This window comes from Cryptotermes secundus, unplaced genomic scaffold (genome assembly GCF_002891405.2).
Source record: "Cryptotermes secundus unplaced genomic scaffold, Csec_1.0 scaffold15, whole genome shotgun sequence".
Classification (NCBI taxonomy): domain Eukaryota; kingdom Metazoa; phylum Arthropoda; class Insecta; order Blattodea; family Kalotermitidae; genus Cryptotermes; species Cryptotermes secundus.
Window position 1 is genome coordinate 352,132 of NW_019721514.1, and position 21,539 is coordinate 373,670.

General features: G+C 39.7%; 1 protein-coding gene across 5 annotated transcripts in view; it reads right to left on the reverse strand.

Annotated features, from left to right (window-relative positions):
- The window catches only part of LOC111875389 (E3 ubiquitin-protein ligase RBBP6), a 90,498-nt gene that overhangs the window by 22,490 nt on the left and 46,469 nt on the right, over positions 1-21,539 (reverse strand). For 4 of the 5 annotated variants that reach the window (XM_023871608.2, XM_023871611.2, XM_023871609.2 and 1 more), the window contains 3 exons: positions 19,090-19,389; positions 16,805-16,930; positions 14,576-14,767 (listed from right to left, as the gene is read on the reverse strand). In XM_023871608.2, the coding sequence (XP_023727376.1) occupies positions 14,576-14,767; positions 16,805-16,930; positions 19,090-19,389 (618 nt within the window). The remainder of the gene's footprint in view (positions 1-14,575; positions 14,768-16,804; positions 16,931-19,089; positions 19,390-21,539) is intronic. The other variant, XM_023871610.2, reaches the window with a different exon arrangement.

Below are 21,539 nucleotides of genomic sequence, written 5' to 3' on the forward strand. Positions count from 1 at the left end.
TTTATGCTCGATCAGTACTCAAGGTAAAACATTAATTTCACATAACTCCTCATTCTGCTTCAGTGATTTTGGACTTTCCCCTAGTTAATTAAAGCTAATCTGATTCACAGCCACTTCACCAACTAACATACATCAGTCTGTATCAAACATCTACGTATTAAGTCCGTCAAATATGCAACAATCATTACAATATTCACCATCCATCACCAACACGACATGTTTCGGCCACAGACGGCCATCCTCATGTGTTTCAATGCATCCAAACTGTTACACTGCTTTGGTGCATGCTAAAATTGCATACTGCAGTCCTCTTAAAATAATTAATTAAATTTTTCTATTAAAAAATTACAAGTTTGGACACATTGAAATACCCAAGGATGACTGACTGTGGCCGAAACATGTCGTGTTGGTGTTGAATGGTGAATGTTGTAATGATTGCTGCATTACTGATGGATTTAATACACAGACATTTGATTAAGGATGTGCAACAGGATGCTGAAAAACAGAATTAGTCTGTATCCTCTTATAGAATGAAGCCTGATGTTCCACAAGGATCTACTTAGGACCCTTACTATTTAATATTTTAATTATTGATATTTGTGCAGGCATTAACAATTCCAATGACCTCTTGTTGGAAAATAACCTTCAGGGGTACCACAGTATGAAATACTTTGAGGATTGTAAGGTTTGCAGTGTGATACAGCCATTATTCTGAATTGGTATCTGGATACTGAAACTTCGTATTAATGAAACCACAGTACATCTCCACTCACAGAAGTACCAACACTGGCTTTAATTATAAATTATTCAGGAAATTAGTAGCACATCCCCAGTGTGTTAAAGATTTTGGAATATTGTTTGACTGCAAAGTTTTACTTCATGGTCTTGCTGATCATGTTAGGTTTGATTCATTATGCAACATTTCCCTTTTCCACAAAAAAGAGTCTTACCATTGTGTACAGTGTTCTACTCCTATCTAAATTTGATTTATGCTTCTGCCACCACAAGTCTTCATACTGACTGACTGGTCTAAACTTCAGACAATTCAAGGGAAATCTGCAACCTTATGTTATACCAGACTTCTTATTGGCACCTACGATAATAATTCAACAGACTGAATGTTTCAGCTCTCCAGTCCAGGCAGTAACTCCCTGATGCTTTATTCTCATGACTGTCTTCAAAAACCAAACGAGTTCCTCACCCACATTTGATACTGTTAGTTTATATGTACCTAATGGGTGCACTGGAGACTTTCCAATTTCTGATGTTTTTCATGAAACAAAGTTTATGTATTACAAACCTTAGACTTGAAGCCACAAATAACTCTGAGAATAATTCAAAACTTTGATGTAACTGATTGTGTAGCAGCACAAACCTGTTTGTGGCACTAACTGCTTTGACATTCCCATTCTGATATTTTAGGTCCTCTGTTTTCAGCTTATGCTGTAGTGCAACATGGAGTAATACACATTTTAATACTGCTTCACAAAGATATGAACAACTTTTAAACTACATAAAATATTTCAATGACAATTTCAGTACATATTTACAACACCAGTTACCATCACAATTCTGGCTTTCTGCATTATTACTGTTTGCCTTCGCTTGGTGACACAACAAGGAGATGCCTACTCTGCATAAAATCAAATTTCATTTTTTCATTTTGCTCTACGCTTCAGCCACAGCCAACTTTATAATGGAAACAAGGCACTATACACCAGTTCTAACATTTCTATCAGCAGCCATCCAACAGGCTTCAAAACTTCATTCTCACTCTTGACTGGAAATCTGAGAATATGGCGATTTTGGGTGCTTATGCCAGAAGAAGATTTAAGTGGCAATATAGCAAAGTCAGGATTTCAAAATGACTTTGTGAACACAACAGATAATATCAACCAGCAAAAAGTGGTGATCGTGACTTAGATATTATTTATCTTTGTGCATAGATAACTCTCTCTTTGATATTCCATGACATGTCAGAGAGAATAGTACATGTCTCTTAATCGTAATTTTTAGTTGGAGGCCATTACCAAGCAGCAAATACAAGAAGAAAAGGCGGAATGGAAAGGCTCTGAAAGCGCTGTAGTTACTGTATAATAAACAACGAGCAATAACTGAATCACTAATCTGTGACAATACTCACTGTGACATGTAACACACTGATACACAACTACACAACGCCATGGTAAGTTTACATACATGGATCTAACCTCTAAATAATAAATACTTGAAGACAGAGGGGGCTGGTGCAGTGGCAGTGGCACGAGGTGCTCAGTTCAAATCTCAGACAATTTACTGGGTATCCTGGCTAAGGTCTTTCATGGTTTTCCTCAGCCCCTACAGGCAAATGTTGAGATCATACCTAAATCAGGCCATGACCACTTCTTTCTAAAACCTCTCCAATTCGTCACTCATGTTCCATTCTACCATTTAACATTATATACTTGTATTCTAGTTGCTCAGAGTGTAAAAATTGTAAAAAGGTAGAATGAAAACTTCAAAACACACAACCTCTTTGAACCCATGCACTGCTGTATAGTGCCCAGTAAACAATAAACATAATAATAACAATAACAACAATTATTATTATTATTATTATTATTATTATAAGGGCACTGTCCATAGTCTCGAGTTTTCTGAAATGGAACGTTTATGGAACTGGATGTTTCCGATGTGCCATTTTGAAAACCTCAAGTCAATGGACAGAATCCAGAATAAGTCACATTCACTGTGACACAAGACTTTCAGGAACATTTAGACTTAGCTGATAAACATTTCTTAATTCCACAGAAACAATGAAAACACTACTGAAATTACAGATGCAGAGCACAAAATTCAATAAAATACCTTGTTATGCCTGAGAAGACAAAGCAAACATTATCATGATAGAATACATTTCAAATTGTATTTCATTAGCAGTCTTACCAACATACACAATTACTATCCACAGTTATGGGGAAAGTTGCAAAGTATTCATGTTCAGCATCATCACACAAATATCTGCACCTTCGCTAGACGCTCCTGAATGATAACAGTGCAATTATCTGTTATGTTTTAAAAATTGCAGATTGCAAATGACATCTGGAACTACCTACACATAGACACTAAAATTCCCGACAGTGTTTACAGTTGTGTTACTTACGATGATCTCATCTTCTTCATAAAATCTTTCTAAAGAAATACACACATTGTCTAATTGGGTATCAGAGAAAGTAATACAAAATACACACATTGTCTAATTGGGTATCAGAGAAAGTAATACAGACTTCAGACATAGAAATGTACTAAAAGGAGACACACTGGCAGAATAACCACCGCAAATAAAATATTTCTGCTAACGTATGCAAAGTGCTGTGTATATGTGCTGTAACTGCTTTGTAACATTTGAAGTACAATATATATTTACTTGTCACACACTGAGTATACCATGCTTTTAAAATACAGATATTTTATACCAACAAAACAGAATCATGTATTATCTGCTTTAATGTCTGTTCAGAGAAGACACAAAATACTTTACATAAAATGAATAAACTATGTGGCAAATCAACGTCGCACAACAACAACAACAACAACATAATAATAAATTATTACAAAAGTATGTAAATACAGAATTATATTAATCTGTACAGTCTTTATGTAACATGCAAATTAAATTTCATTTCAACTTTACCAGAAGTACTGCCAGAAATATCATCATCAATGACACAACTGTGGCTTCCAACTTTTATCACTTTCCATAAGTTCACACACCTACAGTCATTAACACCATAACTGTTATTATGATTTTCAAGCATTCTTATTGTAGTGATGATAGATTAACATTCTGAATACTTCATGGAAAGATTCATCATAAAATACTGTATAATCACCAGTGTCACAATCAATCAAGCCATACCCCCCTGAAACATAAAAGTATTTGCATAACCCAATCACATTTACATTAATGCTCTTACTGTCAATTTGATTTTGTTCATTCTGGTCCATCACACTAGCAATATTATAAAAGGTTAAAGGGGAGAAAGTAAAAGAACATTTAACAACACAGCGCAGCCCGAACAACAGGATGACACTAGAGAGTCTTATTCGTCAAATGACAGAACCATGAAGTGGAAGACACTGAACTTCCTTTAAAGAGAGACAATATAAAGGACATAAACCAAATCTTTTTCAAACCACACTTGTAAACAGATTTAATATATATTTTAATATATTCATGCACATCGCTGTAGTTGTTAAACGATCAGATTTTATATTCATAACACTGTGATGATATTGTGTATGTATTGATACTGACCAAACACACTGTAATAGTAGTTTTGGCCTGTATTGATATGCCCTTCTGAAGATGGTCTCTAAGACCAAAACATGCCAAGGATGAAAGATTAAAAAGGAGAGAAAGAAAAAACATTTTATCAGTCACATTGGATGGAGTTCATTAACCTTGTACAATAAGCTTTTACTGTCACTTTATTGGGCAAGAAAACAAAATGAAGGAAGAAAATGGCAAGGTAACCATGACCATTAAGATCATATGTTACAGGTAGTAATGACGCCATCCTCAATGAGGCTGGCCAAACTACAGCTCTCTCTGATGGGAGCACACCAGAGGATGCATTGGATCACAGCTTTGGGACACCTCCTCGTGGTTCTGCTGGGCAACGTTACTCTAGGGGTCTGGATCAGTATGACTAGCCAGGGCTGGTGGCCAAGCTCCCATAAAGTGCAATGGCATATTTCACAACCGGAGCCCCCCACGAGGTGGCATTATGACTCTTGGGTACTATCAAGGTTTGCCTGGGACGAATGCGGGAGAGCACTCATATGGGGGTAGCTCTGCCTACCTGAGTTGTCTCCCTAGAGTATTGATAACACTTTGCAAGCCTTCAGGCTCAACCGTCTATAATGGTTTAACCAAAGCATGTGGAGGGGTGGGAATGTGGGGTGATCTGCCACCCCGAGGAGCAATTCTTTCATGTGGTTTACTCTGGTCACAACCACATGGCTAACTAGCACTGCACTCCCACTAATCACCTGGGATACCCCCTTCCCCCCAAACTTTCACTTTTAAGTCCTGGAGAGTCGTGAGGGTTTATTCGCAACAGGGCCAAACCACCTAAGCGAAGGTGTGAGGCATTGTGCCGAAGGCTGCACAGCACTGAAGTGGAACTTAAGTCAGTGTCCTAAACTATCCTCTTGAGGAACCAGGCAGCACCCTGTTATATTTCTGGCTTCCACCCACATTGGTGGGACCAATATGGAAACCAAAAAGAATATAAAAGCCAGTCCTCAGGATCTAAAAGGAAAGAGGGATTTCCCTTCAAGGAGATCCCTACGAGAAATACTTCAGCAGGGGGCTGGAAGCTCTGGTACACCGTTGAGGGATCCGGTTGCAACCAGTGAACCTGTTGTTGAGATTTTAGCCTAAGGCATAGAGGAATCAGTGGCAAGAAACCTGCCTGAGGTTAAACCAGGAACCCTTCTCTTGGGTGTCAGTAATACGAACACACCACTGCAGGGGGCTAGTACTTCTAACATACCTACAGAAGGAGAAGGTCTGGGACACCTACTCTCTCGAGTAGGTGGACTCCATCTGGCAAAGAAGGCATTGTCTGGATGTGCTAGATGGAAACTGAGAAAGGCAAAAGGGCAAGCGAAGCAGGAATTGGGGGAATTCAGCAACCAGGGAATGCTGACGTTACCAAGCAGAGAAACCTCAACCAAAACCCTTGAGAGGCCTAGGTCAGAGGGTAGATCTCCAAAAAGACCCAGGGACCTACAAGGAGGTGCTGACCAACATAAAGATAGCTAGCTATCTTGAAGGAAGCGTATCCTGAAGATAAGCTCACAGAAGACGACATGAACAATATCCTTGAGGAACTGGGAAGGGAGTTGCGTGGGATTCCTTTAGGAGAACTACCACACCTAAAGTCTTACAGCCTGGAGGGAGGTACTCTACAGGGTGGGCCACACTCAATTAGGCAGTTTCTGATTAGATGTTATTTTTATTGATAAATGTTAACAATTGCAATGGTTACAAAAATGGAATCGCACACATATAAGTCATTGATTTTCAAGATGCTGGTCAACCTGGGCACCACCTAAGTTAACACAGGCTTGCAGATGCAAAGCAACATTTTCACACGCCTTTCTACACATATTCACCGGAACTTTATTGAACTCCTCAACAATCGCCTCACACAGATGTTTCACACTGTCAGTGATATTAGTGTACACCTTGTCTTCGAGGTAACCCCAAAGGAAAAAGTCTGGTGGGGTGATGTCGGGTGATCGGGCTGGCCACTCCACAGGCCCTCGACGGCCAATCCAGCGTTGAAGAAAAACTTGATGCAAGAACGCCTGAACAATGTTGGCAAAGTGTGGTGGGGCCCCATCTTGCTGCCACCACAGTTCATCAAAGTTCTCTCTCCTCTGAAGTTCTGGGATGACACCTTCCCTCAGCAACTTTAGGTAGGTTTCCCCCGTGACACACCTTTCAAGGAAGAACGGACCAATCAGTCCTTCGTATGTCACGCCGCCCCACACCATCACTTCCAGGGACTGGAAATCGTATTCAATGGTGGCACTGGGGTTCTCTGGCCACCAAAACACACAGTTGTGTCTGTTGACTGATCCTGATGTGTGAAATTTGGCCTCACCAGTCCAGACAATATTCCAGATAAGGTCAGGGTTCTCCTGAAACCTGGTCAGCATCAACTCGGCGAACTCAAGTCGCCTGTCGAAGTCGTCCTCGTTAAAAACATGATTAAGCCGTGGATGGTATGGCGTCAGCTTCACGTCACTCAAAACTCTCCACAAACTTGTCCTCGAAATCTCCAGTAGGGCCAACAAACAGCGGGTAGACTTTGATTTCTGAAAAGATGATGCCAGTTCTGCAGCAACACGTGCTTGGGTGTCAGAAGTTCGGACAGTTCTCGGCTGTCCAGGATGCTTGGGATTCAAAGAACTGGCAGTTTCACCAAACTGCTTGTTTATTCGGACTATTGTGTCCCTGTGGACTGCTGGCAGTCCAAACTCTTCCAATATCCTGCGCTGGACTTCTGATACATTGTTAGTAACTGAGAAAAGGCGCACACATTTTACATGCTGCTCGATAGACAACCGTCTATTGGCCATGACGTTTCCTCGATGCGCACTAAGTAGGCAGAGTATTCATCTCGTTCACAGCATACCGTATGATGCTGCCATCTATCGACAACAAAAGGTACTTCCTCATTATCCCGTGTTGTTGGATTGGTTAGTTATTAATGATCAAAAACTGCCTGAGTCTGGCCCACCCTGTATTTAACAGACTTTAACGAATTCCACTCCATTTAACCGACCTTAACTGATTCTTAACGATTTCCGCTCGATTTAATGGACTTTTAACGGATTTTTAACGACTTCCGCACGATTTAACGGACCTTAACGTATTTTAACAATTTCCGCCCGATTTAACGGACTTTAACGGATTTCTAACAATTTCCGCTGATTTAACGGATTTTTAACGATTTCCGCTCGATTTAAGGGACTTTAACGGATTTTTAACTATTTCCGCTCGATTTAACGGACTTTAACTGATTTTTAACCATTTCCACTCGATTTAACGGACTTTAACGGATTTTTAATTATTTCCGCTCAGTTTAAGAGACTTTAACGGTTTTGTAACGATTTCCGCTCGATTCAACGGGCTTTAATGCGTTTTTAACGATTTCCGCTCGATTTAACGGATCTTAACTGATTTTTAACGATTTCCGCCCGATTTAACGGACTTTAACTGATTTTTAACCATTTCCACTCGATTTAACGGACTTTAACGGATTTTTAACGATTTCCGCTCGATTTAACGGATTTTTAACGATTTCCGTTCGATTTTACGGACATTTAACGATTTCCGCCCAATTTAAAGGGCTTTAACGGATTTTTAACAATTTCCGATCGATTTAACGGACTTCAACGGATTTTTAACGATTTCCGCTCTATCTAACGGATTGTAAAGGATTTTTAACGATTTCCGCTCTATTTAACGGACTTTAACGGATTTTTAATGATTTCCGCTCGATTTAACGGACTTTAACGGTAACCCCTCGATTTAACGGACCTTAACCGATTTTTAACGATTTCCGCTCGATTTAACGGACTTCAATGGTTTCCGCTCGATTTAATGGACTTTAACAGATTTTTAAGGATTTCGGCTTGAGTTAACGGGACTTTAACGGATTTTTAATGATTTCCGCTCGATTTAACGGACTTTAACGATTTCATCTCGATTTAACAGACTTTAACGGAGTACCTAGTCGTTCGTGCGCCACTTCTCTCGACGTTTTCTCCTCATGTCCTCCCTCAAACGCCTTAGAATATCGCGACAGAACTCTTTATTGACTGTCTGACCAGGAGGGACATACTCCTTATGAACAATCCCGTCAATATAAAAAAGAAACAGATGAACATGGACTTAACGTTGCTCTTGACTTGTCGAGCTTTTTTTGGTCGAGGTGAAGAAGGGCTCTTCCATTGTGACGACTGCTGCTTGCTTTCAGGGTCATAGCCATAAACCCAACTTTCGTCACCAGTGACAACCTTCGAAAGAAAGTTTGGATCCTCTTGAAGCTGCTGCTGAAGTTCCCTGCAGTCTTCCAAGCGATGCTGCTTCTGTTCATTTCGCAGCAGTCACGGCACAAACTTCGCTGCAATCCTCCTCATGTTCAGTTCCTCTGACAAACGTTGCCATGTACCATAACTTAGTCCCGAGGTGTTACAGAGGGCTTGGATGGTCAGTCTACGATCTTGCACAGTCAGATCCCTAACTTTCGTGATACAAGGTGTGGCAATAAAGAAACCGGATTCATGCTCTAACCCTTTATTAAAAAAAAATCAGACAGTCGAAATGTTATCCCCTTCAATGTAGTCCCCTCCCCGATCCCTACACCGCTCCATGCGAATTTTCCACTGTTGGAAGCAGTGCTGCAGGTCATCTTGTGTTATGCTCTTCAAGAGTTGCGTCGCTTTTGCTTTCACTGCATCCACGGACTCGAACCTGGTCCCTTTCAGCGCAGACTTGATTTTTGGGAAGAGAAAAAAGTCGCACGGTGCTAGGTCCGGAGAATACGGTGGATGTTCCATCACTGGAATGTTGTTTTTTGCCAAATACCTCTTCACAGATAGCGCGTTGTGTGCTGGCGCGTTGTCGTGATGAAGAACCCATGAGGCATTCTTCCACATGTCTGGTCTCCTTCGTCGCACACGTTCACGGAGGTACGTCAAAACATTTTTATAATAAACCTGATTGACAGTCTGACCTTCAGGCACCCAATCAATGTAGATTACCCCCCGGATATCGAAAAAAACAATCATCATTGCTTTGAATTTGGACTTGCTCATGCGCGCTTTCTTCTTCCTAGGGGATTTGGGGCTCTTCCAATGCATGGATTGTCGCTTAGTCTCTGGATCATATTGAAGAATCCAAGTTTCGTCACACGTAATTACGTTTTGGAAGAAATCAGGATCATTTTCAATGTTTTCAAGAGTGTCAACACAGCAATTCACTCGATGTTCCTTTTGCTGGGGGGTAAGGATTTTTGGCACCACTTTAGCACACACCTTTTTCATGCCCAGATCGTCGTGCAAAATCTGTCTAACACTTTCCTTATTGATGTTCGTAAGTTCAGAAATTGCTCGAATGCTCAGTCGACGATCTCTTCGAACAATTCTAGCGACCTTCTCCACATTCTCTGGAGTTTTCGCAGTGGGAGGACGGCCCGATTTTGGATCGTTCCCGACGTTTTTCCTACCCTCCATAAACTTCTTAAACCACTCGAAAACTTGCGTGCGAGATAGACACTGATCACCATATACTTCTGTCAACAAATTGTAAGTTTCAGTGGCAGATTTTCCAAGTTTTGTGAGGAATTTGATGTTAGCACGTTGTTCTGCATTAGCACTCAGCATTATTCCGACGGAGCTCAGAAACACGATCCGCTTCTAACAATGGTCGCGGCCAGACTAACCGATGCACGTGAATGAAACTTTGTGTGACGGTAGAGGGAAGTCCAAGGGTCAATGCCCTACCCTCCTCTTCGTCAATGACGTGGCCGGAAATGAGTCATAAAAGTAATCCGGGTTCTTTATTGCCACACCTTGTATTTTCTGGTGTTTTGCCCGTTGACGGCCGTCCCGAACAATCGTCATCATCAGTCAATGTTCGGCCATTTTTAAAACGTTTATACCAGTTGAAGTTTGTGTGTGGCCTAAACTGTTTTCACCAAAAGCTTGCTTCAACATTTGGTGCGTTTCTGCAGCGGTTTTCCCCAAGTGTGAAACAAAACTTTATACAGACACGCTGCTCTCTCAGGTCAGCTATTGCAAAACCGCAAACTCACGGAAACACAACAATGGAAATACGTTTACCAACAATAAACTCAACCACTCAACTCGACACTGCTTGCCACACTGATTCAAGAAGGATGTGTGAGGAGACACTTAGTGGTATTTCACTGTACTCATGCACGCAAAATTCAAATTTCGGTAACTTTTGGATTGCCCGACGTATCATAGTTTTAATAAATCACAATTATATCAGGTTTCAATCTATGCAGCAAGGGAGGATGTGTACCCACACAAACCTCATGCTATAAAGCTTGTGTAGCTGTAAAGCCATGTGCGAAACATCAGTATCTTCTTAACAAAAACGCAAAGTTCACAGAAATTTAAACTGTGCTTCGACTATGGACTAGCACATGCTGACTGAGGGCCGATAATTTCAAGACACATATTTGTATGGTCAAACGGTTGAGTTCAATAAGCAAAATGAAAATCAGAGTACAGCATCAATATATATATATATATAAGAAGATGAAAACAAGTGACTGTGCAATTACAGCAGAAACAATCTTATCTTGTGAACCTACGAATTAGAAATATTATCACTGTTCACCCAAATGTTTACAATCTCAAAATCCAAATTTCCTTAATTAAAATCTCTATGCAACTGTATTAAAAATATGACAAAATAAAGTGTGAACAAAGACTCATGTCACCAGTTTACAATAATGTTATATCAACAACACAGTGCGGTTTCTGATCACTTTAGATACCACAATCAGCTTCAACAGGGTATGAGATATCAAGATGGTGGAGATCGCTATGTAACACTGTGTTCAGATGCATTTGGAATCACAGGCCCTGATATTCAATTTCAATGTATGAAATTTACAATAAAGTCTGAGCCCCTGCAGAGCTTCAAACAACTAGACCAGAACACATCTATCCTTAGGACTTGCAACGAATAGTATGCCTTGAAGGCAATCACCTGTGGACACACTGTTTTGCTATTTTAAAAAATTATGATTTGGGCTAATGTTATCTTCTCCTTAGGCTTTTGCAGACTACACTGTATTACTGTAACTTCTGCTTTCAGTGTTTAACCACAGTGTATAATACAACCCCCTTACTCCACCGCAGTATCAGGCCATAACAATACACCATCCTTTGCCTCATTCACCTAAAAGAATGGCGACACAGCTTCCACACACAATGTGGCCGTACCCCCAAAAGCCAAAGTTACAGAGTGGGTGATAGGTGTTATTAACAGGGTAACTACCTCTTTACGTAAATGTGTATCTGACAGGCAAGCGAAAATCGCAATTCACAATCAGTCCCAGACATGCAATCAATAAATGATAAACTTAATGTTATGAAATGCGTGGATTTCAGTGATTCACATTCATCATGGTCTCAATGAATATTGCCATGCATCAAAAGAGATAAATTAAGGACATTTAAGAAGAAATTTCTTTGCGTTGACCCTCTTCTTCAGGGTCAATGCAATCTTCAGACACTCACTAGTATTCTCACCTCTTTCTATAAGAGAAGAGCCTTTCACTGATGATTACCAAGTATGATGCAAGGTTTGAGTTAAAATGCTTATTATTACTGTCTTTTAGTGTATATATATCTTTTTTTGCTTCAAATTAAAATCACACAAGGATGAAAAAAATACCTAAGGCTATTCTGGCCTTAAAGCTGAAGGCAGCCAGTTTCTCCTAAATGTCAGTAATTTTTACTACTCCTGCATGGTGCAATACTCTGCAATGAATAAAGTTATCTTGTCTGAAATGGTAAACATAAGATATTCCATGTTATGCTGGATATTGTCCATTTTCTGCAGTATAATTTATATAACATTTTGGAAAATGGAACCATTTTTGGCAGGCATATGACAGGACACTGTATTCAGTTATGCCCATTATGAAGGGCCAGTCATAACTGCTGTACTGTCCATTAATTGAGACCCAACTAAGCACAATCCTTTACCCATTACATGTGATGATGCAAACAGGCTGTTTCCAAAATGTTAGGCATGTTAAATATACTCCAGATAATGGGCAATGCCTGACATAATATTCTAATAATAAACTGAACACTCTTGCAAACCTTTAAGCAATTAGACCACCAGGCAATTCCAACAGATTAAATAGTTTCAAAAACACTACTGACAGTAACATGACAAAGGTCCCATCATTACTGATATGATATACGAATATCTTTGATAAATCATACAATATTTGGATGTATGTATAAAAACTGCACTGCTTCATTCATGTTCTTACTTCACGTAATTGGATTAGCTTCGGCTGTCAGAGAGCTGTGAAGTTCTTATACATAACACAATGTAAACAGATCATATTCAACATTTCAACTGAGAACACAACACACAGACAACAGTATCTCTATTCTCTTCTGACTACGAAATGAAATGTAACAGCATCTTTCCATAAACTGTTTCTTCACTACATTGTCAAACTACAAAAATACATTTGCATTAAAATACACCAGTAACAGTTATGGTGTCAAAACATTACAAGCGAACATGACCAGAGATATGGCTATGGCAACTGATGTTAACGTGATCACTGTGCCACATTCGTAACAACTGACACGGCCCTAATGCACGTAGAGTTTGTCATGAAACACTCTTATCACAACTTACATAACCATCCCTTAGCAATCTAATACAAACTACCAAAATATATACTGAAGTTAAAAGCATGAATCCACAGCAGAACAGTTTTACCCTCAAGAAAAGACACCCACTTTCTTGCAGTGAGCTATTCATGCCCACAGTCCACAGTCATACCTCTGGGCTACAATGAAGCATCCCTGTCAGTGCCTTTGAAAACATGGACAGTTGATTTTATGTAACTGAAATGTAAAAATTCACTCAAACTCAATTTCTTCTCCCTCCACATACCACTACCCAGGTTCTACGCAATTCAATGGACTCCTGCTTCAAGATCACATTAAATTTAAAAGCTTTAGAACTCCAAAAACACAAGCCCAACTGTAACAAGATCCAACATTCTATGCTCCTTGTTGGGATGCAGTGCTTTACGAGAATACAAACGCAAACTGGAAAAGGCAAATGGTGGATAAATGAAGCAATGGATAGGAAAACTCAACGTAAATAACACGAAACTGTCAGGTTATGAAAGAGTCCGGTAGGCCCAGGGACAATCTGCCAGTCAGAATGGTAGTTTCTCCAGTCCAATCCTGATCTCATGATCTTTTCAGCTGCCAAGGGCAACATAATGGTCATTCCTGACACAGTCAACTACAAATACATCACTGCCCTTCTGAAGAGCCTACCATACAGAAGTCAGCCGATGACCACAGTGAGTTAGTGGAACATATGACACATCTCCTCTGCAAGTAGTCCTCATTTTCTGAAGACGTATGTCAACAGCTATGCCCACAAGGTAAACATGGCTTACTCTTTTATCCTGAAAATGGAGGCAGAATGTTCCTCCAAAATGTTAGTGCCTGTCTACCAGACTACATAGTATCATATCCCAGAAGGCAGTAACCTTCATTGCCACTGCTGTAAGTACCTCAAATTTAAAATAAATTACAAAAATATTCATGACTCAGGATACATCCTGAAGACCTGTGTTCAGTTCCATCTCTAACATGTTGCTATTTTGAACTTAACATCAAATCAGCAAAAATGGGAAAATGATTTCAACTGTGATGAAATTCCCTCAGGAGACATCACTGCAGGGTACAGAGATATCCCATGATACATCACAGACACAGCAGATCAGCTGCCGGATGGTATGGTGCAGACATTGCATGGGACAATGCAGATATTATGTCACAGCGAGACAGACGGAATACACACATTGCAAGATGGCACAGCAAGGCATCAGATGTGACAGTACAAATATCATATGCCACAGGGGATGGCACAATGTAGATATCATATGACATAGTGCAGCCACAGATAGGAAACATAAACCTTCCATTCTACAGCCTTGGGTTCTGTTCCACGTCACCAATAAAATTCTTTGATATTCCAGCCCATTTACCAGCATATGAGAGAATCACTAATTAGTTCAAAACATCAGATTACAATTAACTTGTGTCACCCTCAGAATTACCCCCGCAAGCTATTCAAGTGACACCCTCAAAAACAATTAACTTCTGAGCTCCACACACAACAAAATCCAAGTTTTCAAAAGCGCCTGGCAGAGTGAATAAAACAAGTAATCGGACATTTATGTACTGTAAGGTCATGTACCTGCTGCCAGAGAAGCTCTCTTCATAATAATCTTTTCCTCCTCCACCACCGGCACCATAGTCCTTCCGTTGTCCAAAACGACCACCACGTCCCCTACCACCCCCTCGACCAGTATACTGGAATTCGGGGGGCTCATAATACGGGGCAGGCTCAAACTCTGGGCGCACTTCTTTGTATGGACGCTGATATCTGCTAATCACATAACATGAGACATTAAGATAATGGCTCGCTCCTCAGTCCTTACATAGCTGTCCAGCTTTTATGGCCCCAGACAAAACATAAATCTTTAACAACATTTCTTTTATTATTATTTTAAAAACAATACATATACATTCCTGAAATAAAATTAAAGAGAATCACGTCATACAGAACACTGAAATGGAATGAAGTGGATTTCACAAAGGAAGTTTAAAACAATAATGAACTTTTTATAATTGAGGTATACTTTCTGTGCATTATTTTATGGCACTGTCAGTACCCACACTATACAGCATCAAAAGATAGGGCAACTGAAAAATTATGAATTGAAAAGAGACTGTTGAAAGCTCAACTAGAAATCTACAATTAGCTGTAAACAAAGTCGCCTTCTCGACAAAAAAATGGCGAATTAAACTCAAAGAATCCAAATCAGTACACAAAAAACCTTAGTCAAGATAGCCAGTGCCCAAGCTGAGATTCAAATTGAACACTTCTCAAAAGGCTAGCTGGTGTCCCAGCTAAGATTCAAACACACCACCTCCCAAATACAAATGATAAGCACTACCATGACAGTTTCCATGATCAGCCGATTCATTCAATTCTTCTGCACTGTTATCTTTCATCTACGCCCATCTTACTCATGGGAAAATCACAACAGCTCTTAGCAAAACTGGCATTAGTAATTCAAACAGGATGTACACATAAGAGCTCTCCTAACTTTTTGCTTGACATAGAGAACATATACACATGATCCTTGACTTCTGAATGGTCCAAAGCACCATTTGTGTCAAGTTGTCCTTGAGGTGAAACATAACTTCTTCCCATAAGACATAATGTGTAATTATCAATATGTGAATACCTCAGTTATGAACAAAACCTATTTACCCTATAATACTGGACACAGTTTACCTTACATATGCATATTAATGCACATATAACACATACACAGACAAAATAAGCACAAAAATTTACATAAATTACAATAAAAATGACATGTTCTTATGTGATTTGTATGTATAGATATTCATAAATTAAGCATTCACATGGCAAGGTAATAGATATGTGCGCTGGTACGCGCATGCGCAGTATCTGACCGAAACATCTCTCAGAACTGACTGACTGCATACAACACTAGGACCACAACTGCCCTGCATACAAATCACACCAAACACAAACTTTTACAGCATTCAAATGTGTCTATATTTCTTGTGGCTCTAAAATTTGTTACTGTGGTTATCATCATTGTAACAGCTCCCACTGCTGCTATGGTTAATTGCCATGGATACCACTGTTACTGGACTTCAAGTGTCATTTCCACCTCATAAGTCTGCGCATCTGCCAAACTGTAATTACCAGTTGCAGGAAACAAAAAATTAAATTAAAAAATTTGGGGTGACCTCCGATGTTACATGTTCTTATCCAAATTCATAGCCATCCACTCAGCAGTTCTGCAGTTGACACGTGGATGTCTGGACATGAACACCTGCAGTTCTACATGCATCCTTTTTGGCATGTTGTAGGGGATAAAGAATTGAAAATCTCAAAACTCAACAACAAATTCCCAAAATATTTCAAAGTTGCAGTACATATGAAATGGAACTATTCACTTTATTTACTTAGTGACTCAAAACTTATTGCAAGAATTTCACTTTTAAAAAGTAAAGTAAAGCTGTCCCTCTGCTCAACCAATTAAGCACTATAACATGAAGATGGGAGAGTGAACGTTTAGATCCAAGTTTTCTTGGCCTCGGCACTAGTTGGAGGGAGTTATCAACTTCATGCCCCAGCTGTTTTATCCTCTGGGAAAGAGTCCCTGGTACCCACTGGATATGAGGATGTGTGGGGCCCAAAGCTGGTCTGGACAATGTAGAGAAAATTTCTGATTCTACTGGGCCTCAACTCTGACCCCTCAGTCCTCCAGCCTGTAGAAAGTCACTATACTGACTGTGCTATCCTGGCTCCTGATTAAACATTTAAATAAAATAAATTTCTCCTTTTAATAAGATTGATGGAACCATAAGAACTCCTTACCTTGGAGGAGATCTGGGTGGAGTACGGTAACGTGGAGATACCCTGCGTCTTGGAGAATAATCTCTACCACTACGTGGGGAATGTGGTCGGGGTGTAGGTGATCGTGAAAACGAACGAGACCGAGACCTAAAACAAGCAATGTCAACAGTGGGTGGAATGCCATGTGCAGATGGATAGGGCATTTCAGACATATCTAAATGTAACGATGAGCACTGAAATCGTAATATATTCCATTTCAGAAAAATTAGGCACAACAGATCACTGTGGTCGTGGTGCAGGGGCCAGGAGGGCCAACCCGTTATACATTCATTTCAGAAAAAGAAATATGATACAAGTCAACATTGATCCCTCAATCTTGGGATCCTGATGGAACACATTAACTTTTTCTTATTTTGTATTTGCTGAAATTTTATAATGCTTTCACTTTATTTATGAACAATGTGAGACATTGCAACTAAGTACAGGCTGTCTACAATGAAAACACCCTGATTTTGAAGATGTTTTAAAAATAAGCAAATGCTTTTTTGTGTGTGTGTGTGTGTTAAGGGTCTCCTGTGTACTACAGGAGTTCAAATTCCTGCCTAAATTTTTAGGCTACTTCACGGGTCACCAATGGGGTGTTGTCATTTCACACAAAGGTGGCGTCAGCTCAGAAGAAGGTGTGAGTTGCTGTGTGGCTTTCTGAGTTTAAGTCCACTGTGAGGATGCAAAGGGAGTTTAATCATGTTTATCAGAAAGTTGCAGAGACCACAAGCAATTGTGCATAAGGTTCTCCAAAAGCAGTTGTCTCTCTATGCATACAAGGTGCAGATTCTGCAGGAACTCAAACCAGAGACCAACCCATGGCAACACAATTTTGCCCGTGACATGACTGATGTATCAGCAGAGACCCCTAACTTTCTGACAATCATCATGTTTCCAACGAGGCCACTTTTCATGTCTCTGGTCCTGTAAACACGCATAATGTTCAGATATTTGGATCAAAGCAACTGCACAGCATCATGGAACATGGGCGAGACGGCCCGAAAGTGAACATCTCTTGTGGCATCATGTCAAACATGATTATCAGACCATTCTTCTTTGTGGAGAAGACTGTCACAGGTAGCTTACACCTGGACACACTGCAGTTCTACACCCTTCCTCAACTGGAACACCTACAGCCAAATGTCTTTTTTTCAACAAGATGGGGCTCCACCCCACTGGTCACTGGATGTGTAGTGAGCTTTGAATGCAACATTTCCAGACAGCTGGATCGGATGAGATGGCCTAACAGATTGGCATCCAAGTTCGCCTGACATCAAGCAGTTGATTTCTTTTTGTGGGGCTTTGTGAAGAACAGAATTTATGCCACTAAAGTGTTAGGCCGTGAACAGAGTTCATGGAGGTAGGCCTAGGCCCACTGGGGCTGTAGTGCGAGGGGGGGGGGAAGTAAAGTGTTAGAACTTCGACTTTCCTTACTTCCTGAGAATATGATAAAATCAAGGCGTTTCATTGTAGACAACCTGTACTATAGTGTTATATTCTTGTAATATGCTGTTCTTGGGAACAGTAATGTCTGGTCACTAGTTTTCAAGACAGAGTTTCCACATCAAGGAGCCCCAAAATGGAATGGGAACCATGTATGTAACATATCTCTCCCTCTCTCACTCCATCTTTATATCCATGGTGCTCCTAGAATTTTCTTAAGCACAATTAATGAAAATTCTTTACTGATAAAGGATCTAATATCAAAAAGGGTAAGATGTACACTTTAGTGTCTAGTGAAAAGTGGCCATGTTGCAAATTGTGACTGTGGTGTAAAACCTGATATATTAGAGAAAATTCTTGTTCTCATGTAAGTTCTTGAACGTCTTCAAAAATCTTCCGAACTATTCTTGCACATACCAACTATTTACATAACACAAACTGGTACCATTTTCTCCTAATGTTAACTGAATATTAATGATCACAAACTCAAACATTTAAAGTTTTCCATCAATAAGGAAAAGTAGACTTCATAAGAAAAGTGCATTAATTTCAAGGGCAAGAATCTGCCTTCAACAAAAAGGCAGGAGAATACCAAAACGAGTTACCATGATAAAAGCATGGCATGTAAGATTTGAGGCTTTCACGGCGGTGACTATGAAGAAAGCAGTCTTCTGGGATTTGGCACCGTGTATATGTGGTGTTAACCGACGTTTCGGAGGAACGTATCGCCCCCANGGCATGTTCACATTATTACAACACTACTCATTACTTCATTTGCTGCGAAACACAGAGATCTGCAGTGTGATAACTTTACACACCTGCTAATAGTGAAGGACCTGGAACGTGATCTTGTTCTTGTTCGGGTTCGGGATCGCTTCCGTGGTGTCCTGGACCTTGGAGTGCGAGACCTTGGGGTCCTCGTTCTAGACCGAGTTCTCGACCTTGTTCTTGACCTTGACCGGGAACGCGTGTAAGAACGTGAACTTGAGCTACGTGACCGAGACCGCGGAGAGTATGAAAAGGGTGAACGAGAACGCCTGCTACGCCTCAACTTATGATCACGTTCATCCTTTTCCCTCAGCATACGCTCAAATGCCTCCAAGGGATCATCTATTGTTCTGCAAACAGAGACAGACAAATTCATTGATTAGTAATATCCTCATTTACTTTGACATGTAAATAAAAAAAGGAAAAAATAAGTATCTTTTGGAGTACAGAGATAAGCATCACCATTGTCAGTAAAACAATTATTTTATTGTTCTTGCACATAACATAATCCCATATTTGGTGAATATTCTTGGTCATAGCCAAAGCACAATATAAACATATTACCTTTACACACTTAGTATATAATCAATCACATTTAATATAAAAATATCTGACCTTCCACAACTTATATATCACTGCTGTGTGAATTTTGTCAAATAACAATCGATATTCTTAATTTCTCATTTCAGGAAGTGATTACTGCACAACCATAATGTTTGTACCTAACGTCACATACAGTGCATGCACAAAAGACACATTCTTTGTGACACCATACCTTCACTGATTCTTGACTAAGGTTCTGTTAGTGTCTATTTCATATCTTCTTAAGTACCTTAGAAATGAATTTGATGTTATTGATTATGCAACTGTGTTTATTTGCACAGAGACAATTTCCTTCAATCTTAATTCATAACAATAACATAAATAAAGGAATGATTCTATCATGCAACTGTCCAAGGGAATGAGGGTTTAAGTACCATTTCAGTGCTATTTTAAATAGTGCTTCTTTGACTTTTGAGATCAGATGGCAGATTACTGAAAAATCTGATACCACCATAATATGCACTTTTCTGAATGCACAAGAGGTTAGCAGCTGATTTATGGGGATAGTGCTTGTGTCTTGTGTTAACATTATACATCTGCATTGGTCTGAAAATGTTCTTCATTATTTGTAATGAAGTCTGTTAATAGAAATATGTATTTACACGAAAGATTTAAGATCTCTAGTCTCATAAATAGACCTCTACAATAATTAATGGGATCTGACGTCCATCATGAGTCTATTTTATTTTACAGTGTAAACACCTTTTTGCCATCAGATGAATTACCCCACAAAATTATTCTATACTTCATTAACCCTTCAACACCATAGACCATACGTGGCACACCAGCAGTTTGTCACATGTCGTCATAATCTGTACCTGGCACGCGTAGTGCAGCGGTAAGCTTCAGCTCTTATTTTGAACTGTTGTTTTTCATGTAAAGTACTTCTTTTGGCATGAAATTATAAAGAGGAAATTGAAGGATATCATTTAATAGATCCACTGTCCCACTATGAACTTCCCGTGGTATTTGTATTACATTTGAAGTCTTTGAAAAGTGTTGTACCTAACCAGGTAGTGCACTCTATTACTGTACAAACCTCTCTCCACCTTGCGGGATTCTTATGAACTAAATATGTTAGACCGATAGTGTGTGCTGTCCATGTGTTGATCGAATCAGAAGTAGATTTTCTTCAAGCAGAATCTGACAAGTGCTGCTTCCAGATTGGAATTTGTAATCACGAGAAACCACACGTAGAATCTGCGACTAATAGGATACATGATGTTGACCTTAAAAGAAGTGTGTTATGACTGATATGTACGACATGATAAACAGTTTTAATGCCTCTTTGTACATTCCCTTTTGTTCCATTAATAGCACCCTGCAGTTTGCCGGTAGCAGCAATGGCTAGCACAAGCAAGAAGCGTTCAGCTGTATTGCGTGATTATGAATTACAATATTTACTTCAAAGTGAATCTGAACAAAGTTTGTCAGCTTTAGATTTTGACACCGAAAATGACTTGGAAGATTGTGCCTTGCTTGATACTGTGGTGACAGTAGTGAAGAAGATGATGACACTGCTACTCAAGATTTAATTTGGGAGAATATGGAACACTGTAAGGGACAAAGGGAAAATTTCACGGGGCAGTGTTAGACCTCAAGGTGCTGCAAAACATATTATGGAAATTGTGGACATTTTTTTAATTGTTTTTCAGCAAAGAACTAAATGACACCACTGTTAAAGAAACAATCAGATATGTAGAGCAGTTAATACGCAGGTCTGAACCATCATTCAGGTTGCCTGCTAGGGCATCGAAACTTGTGAGAGGGTGAAATTTATATTGTACTGGGTTTATTTTTATAGGCATTATTGAGAAACCTACTCTCACATCATATTTTACAAACAGAGTAATTTCCACACCAGGATTTAGAGACATTATAACATGAGAGAGATTGG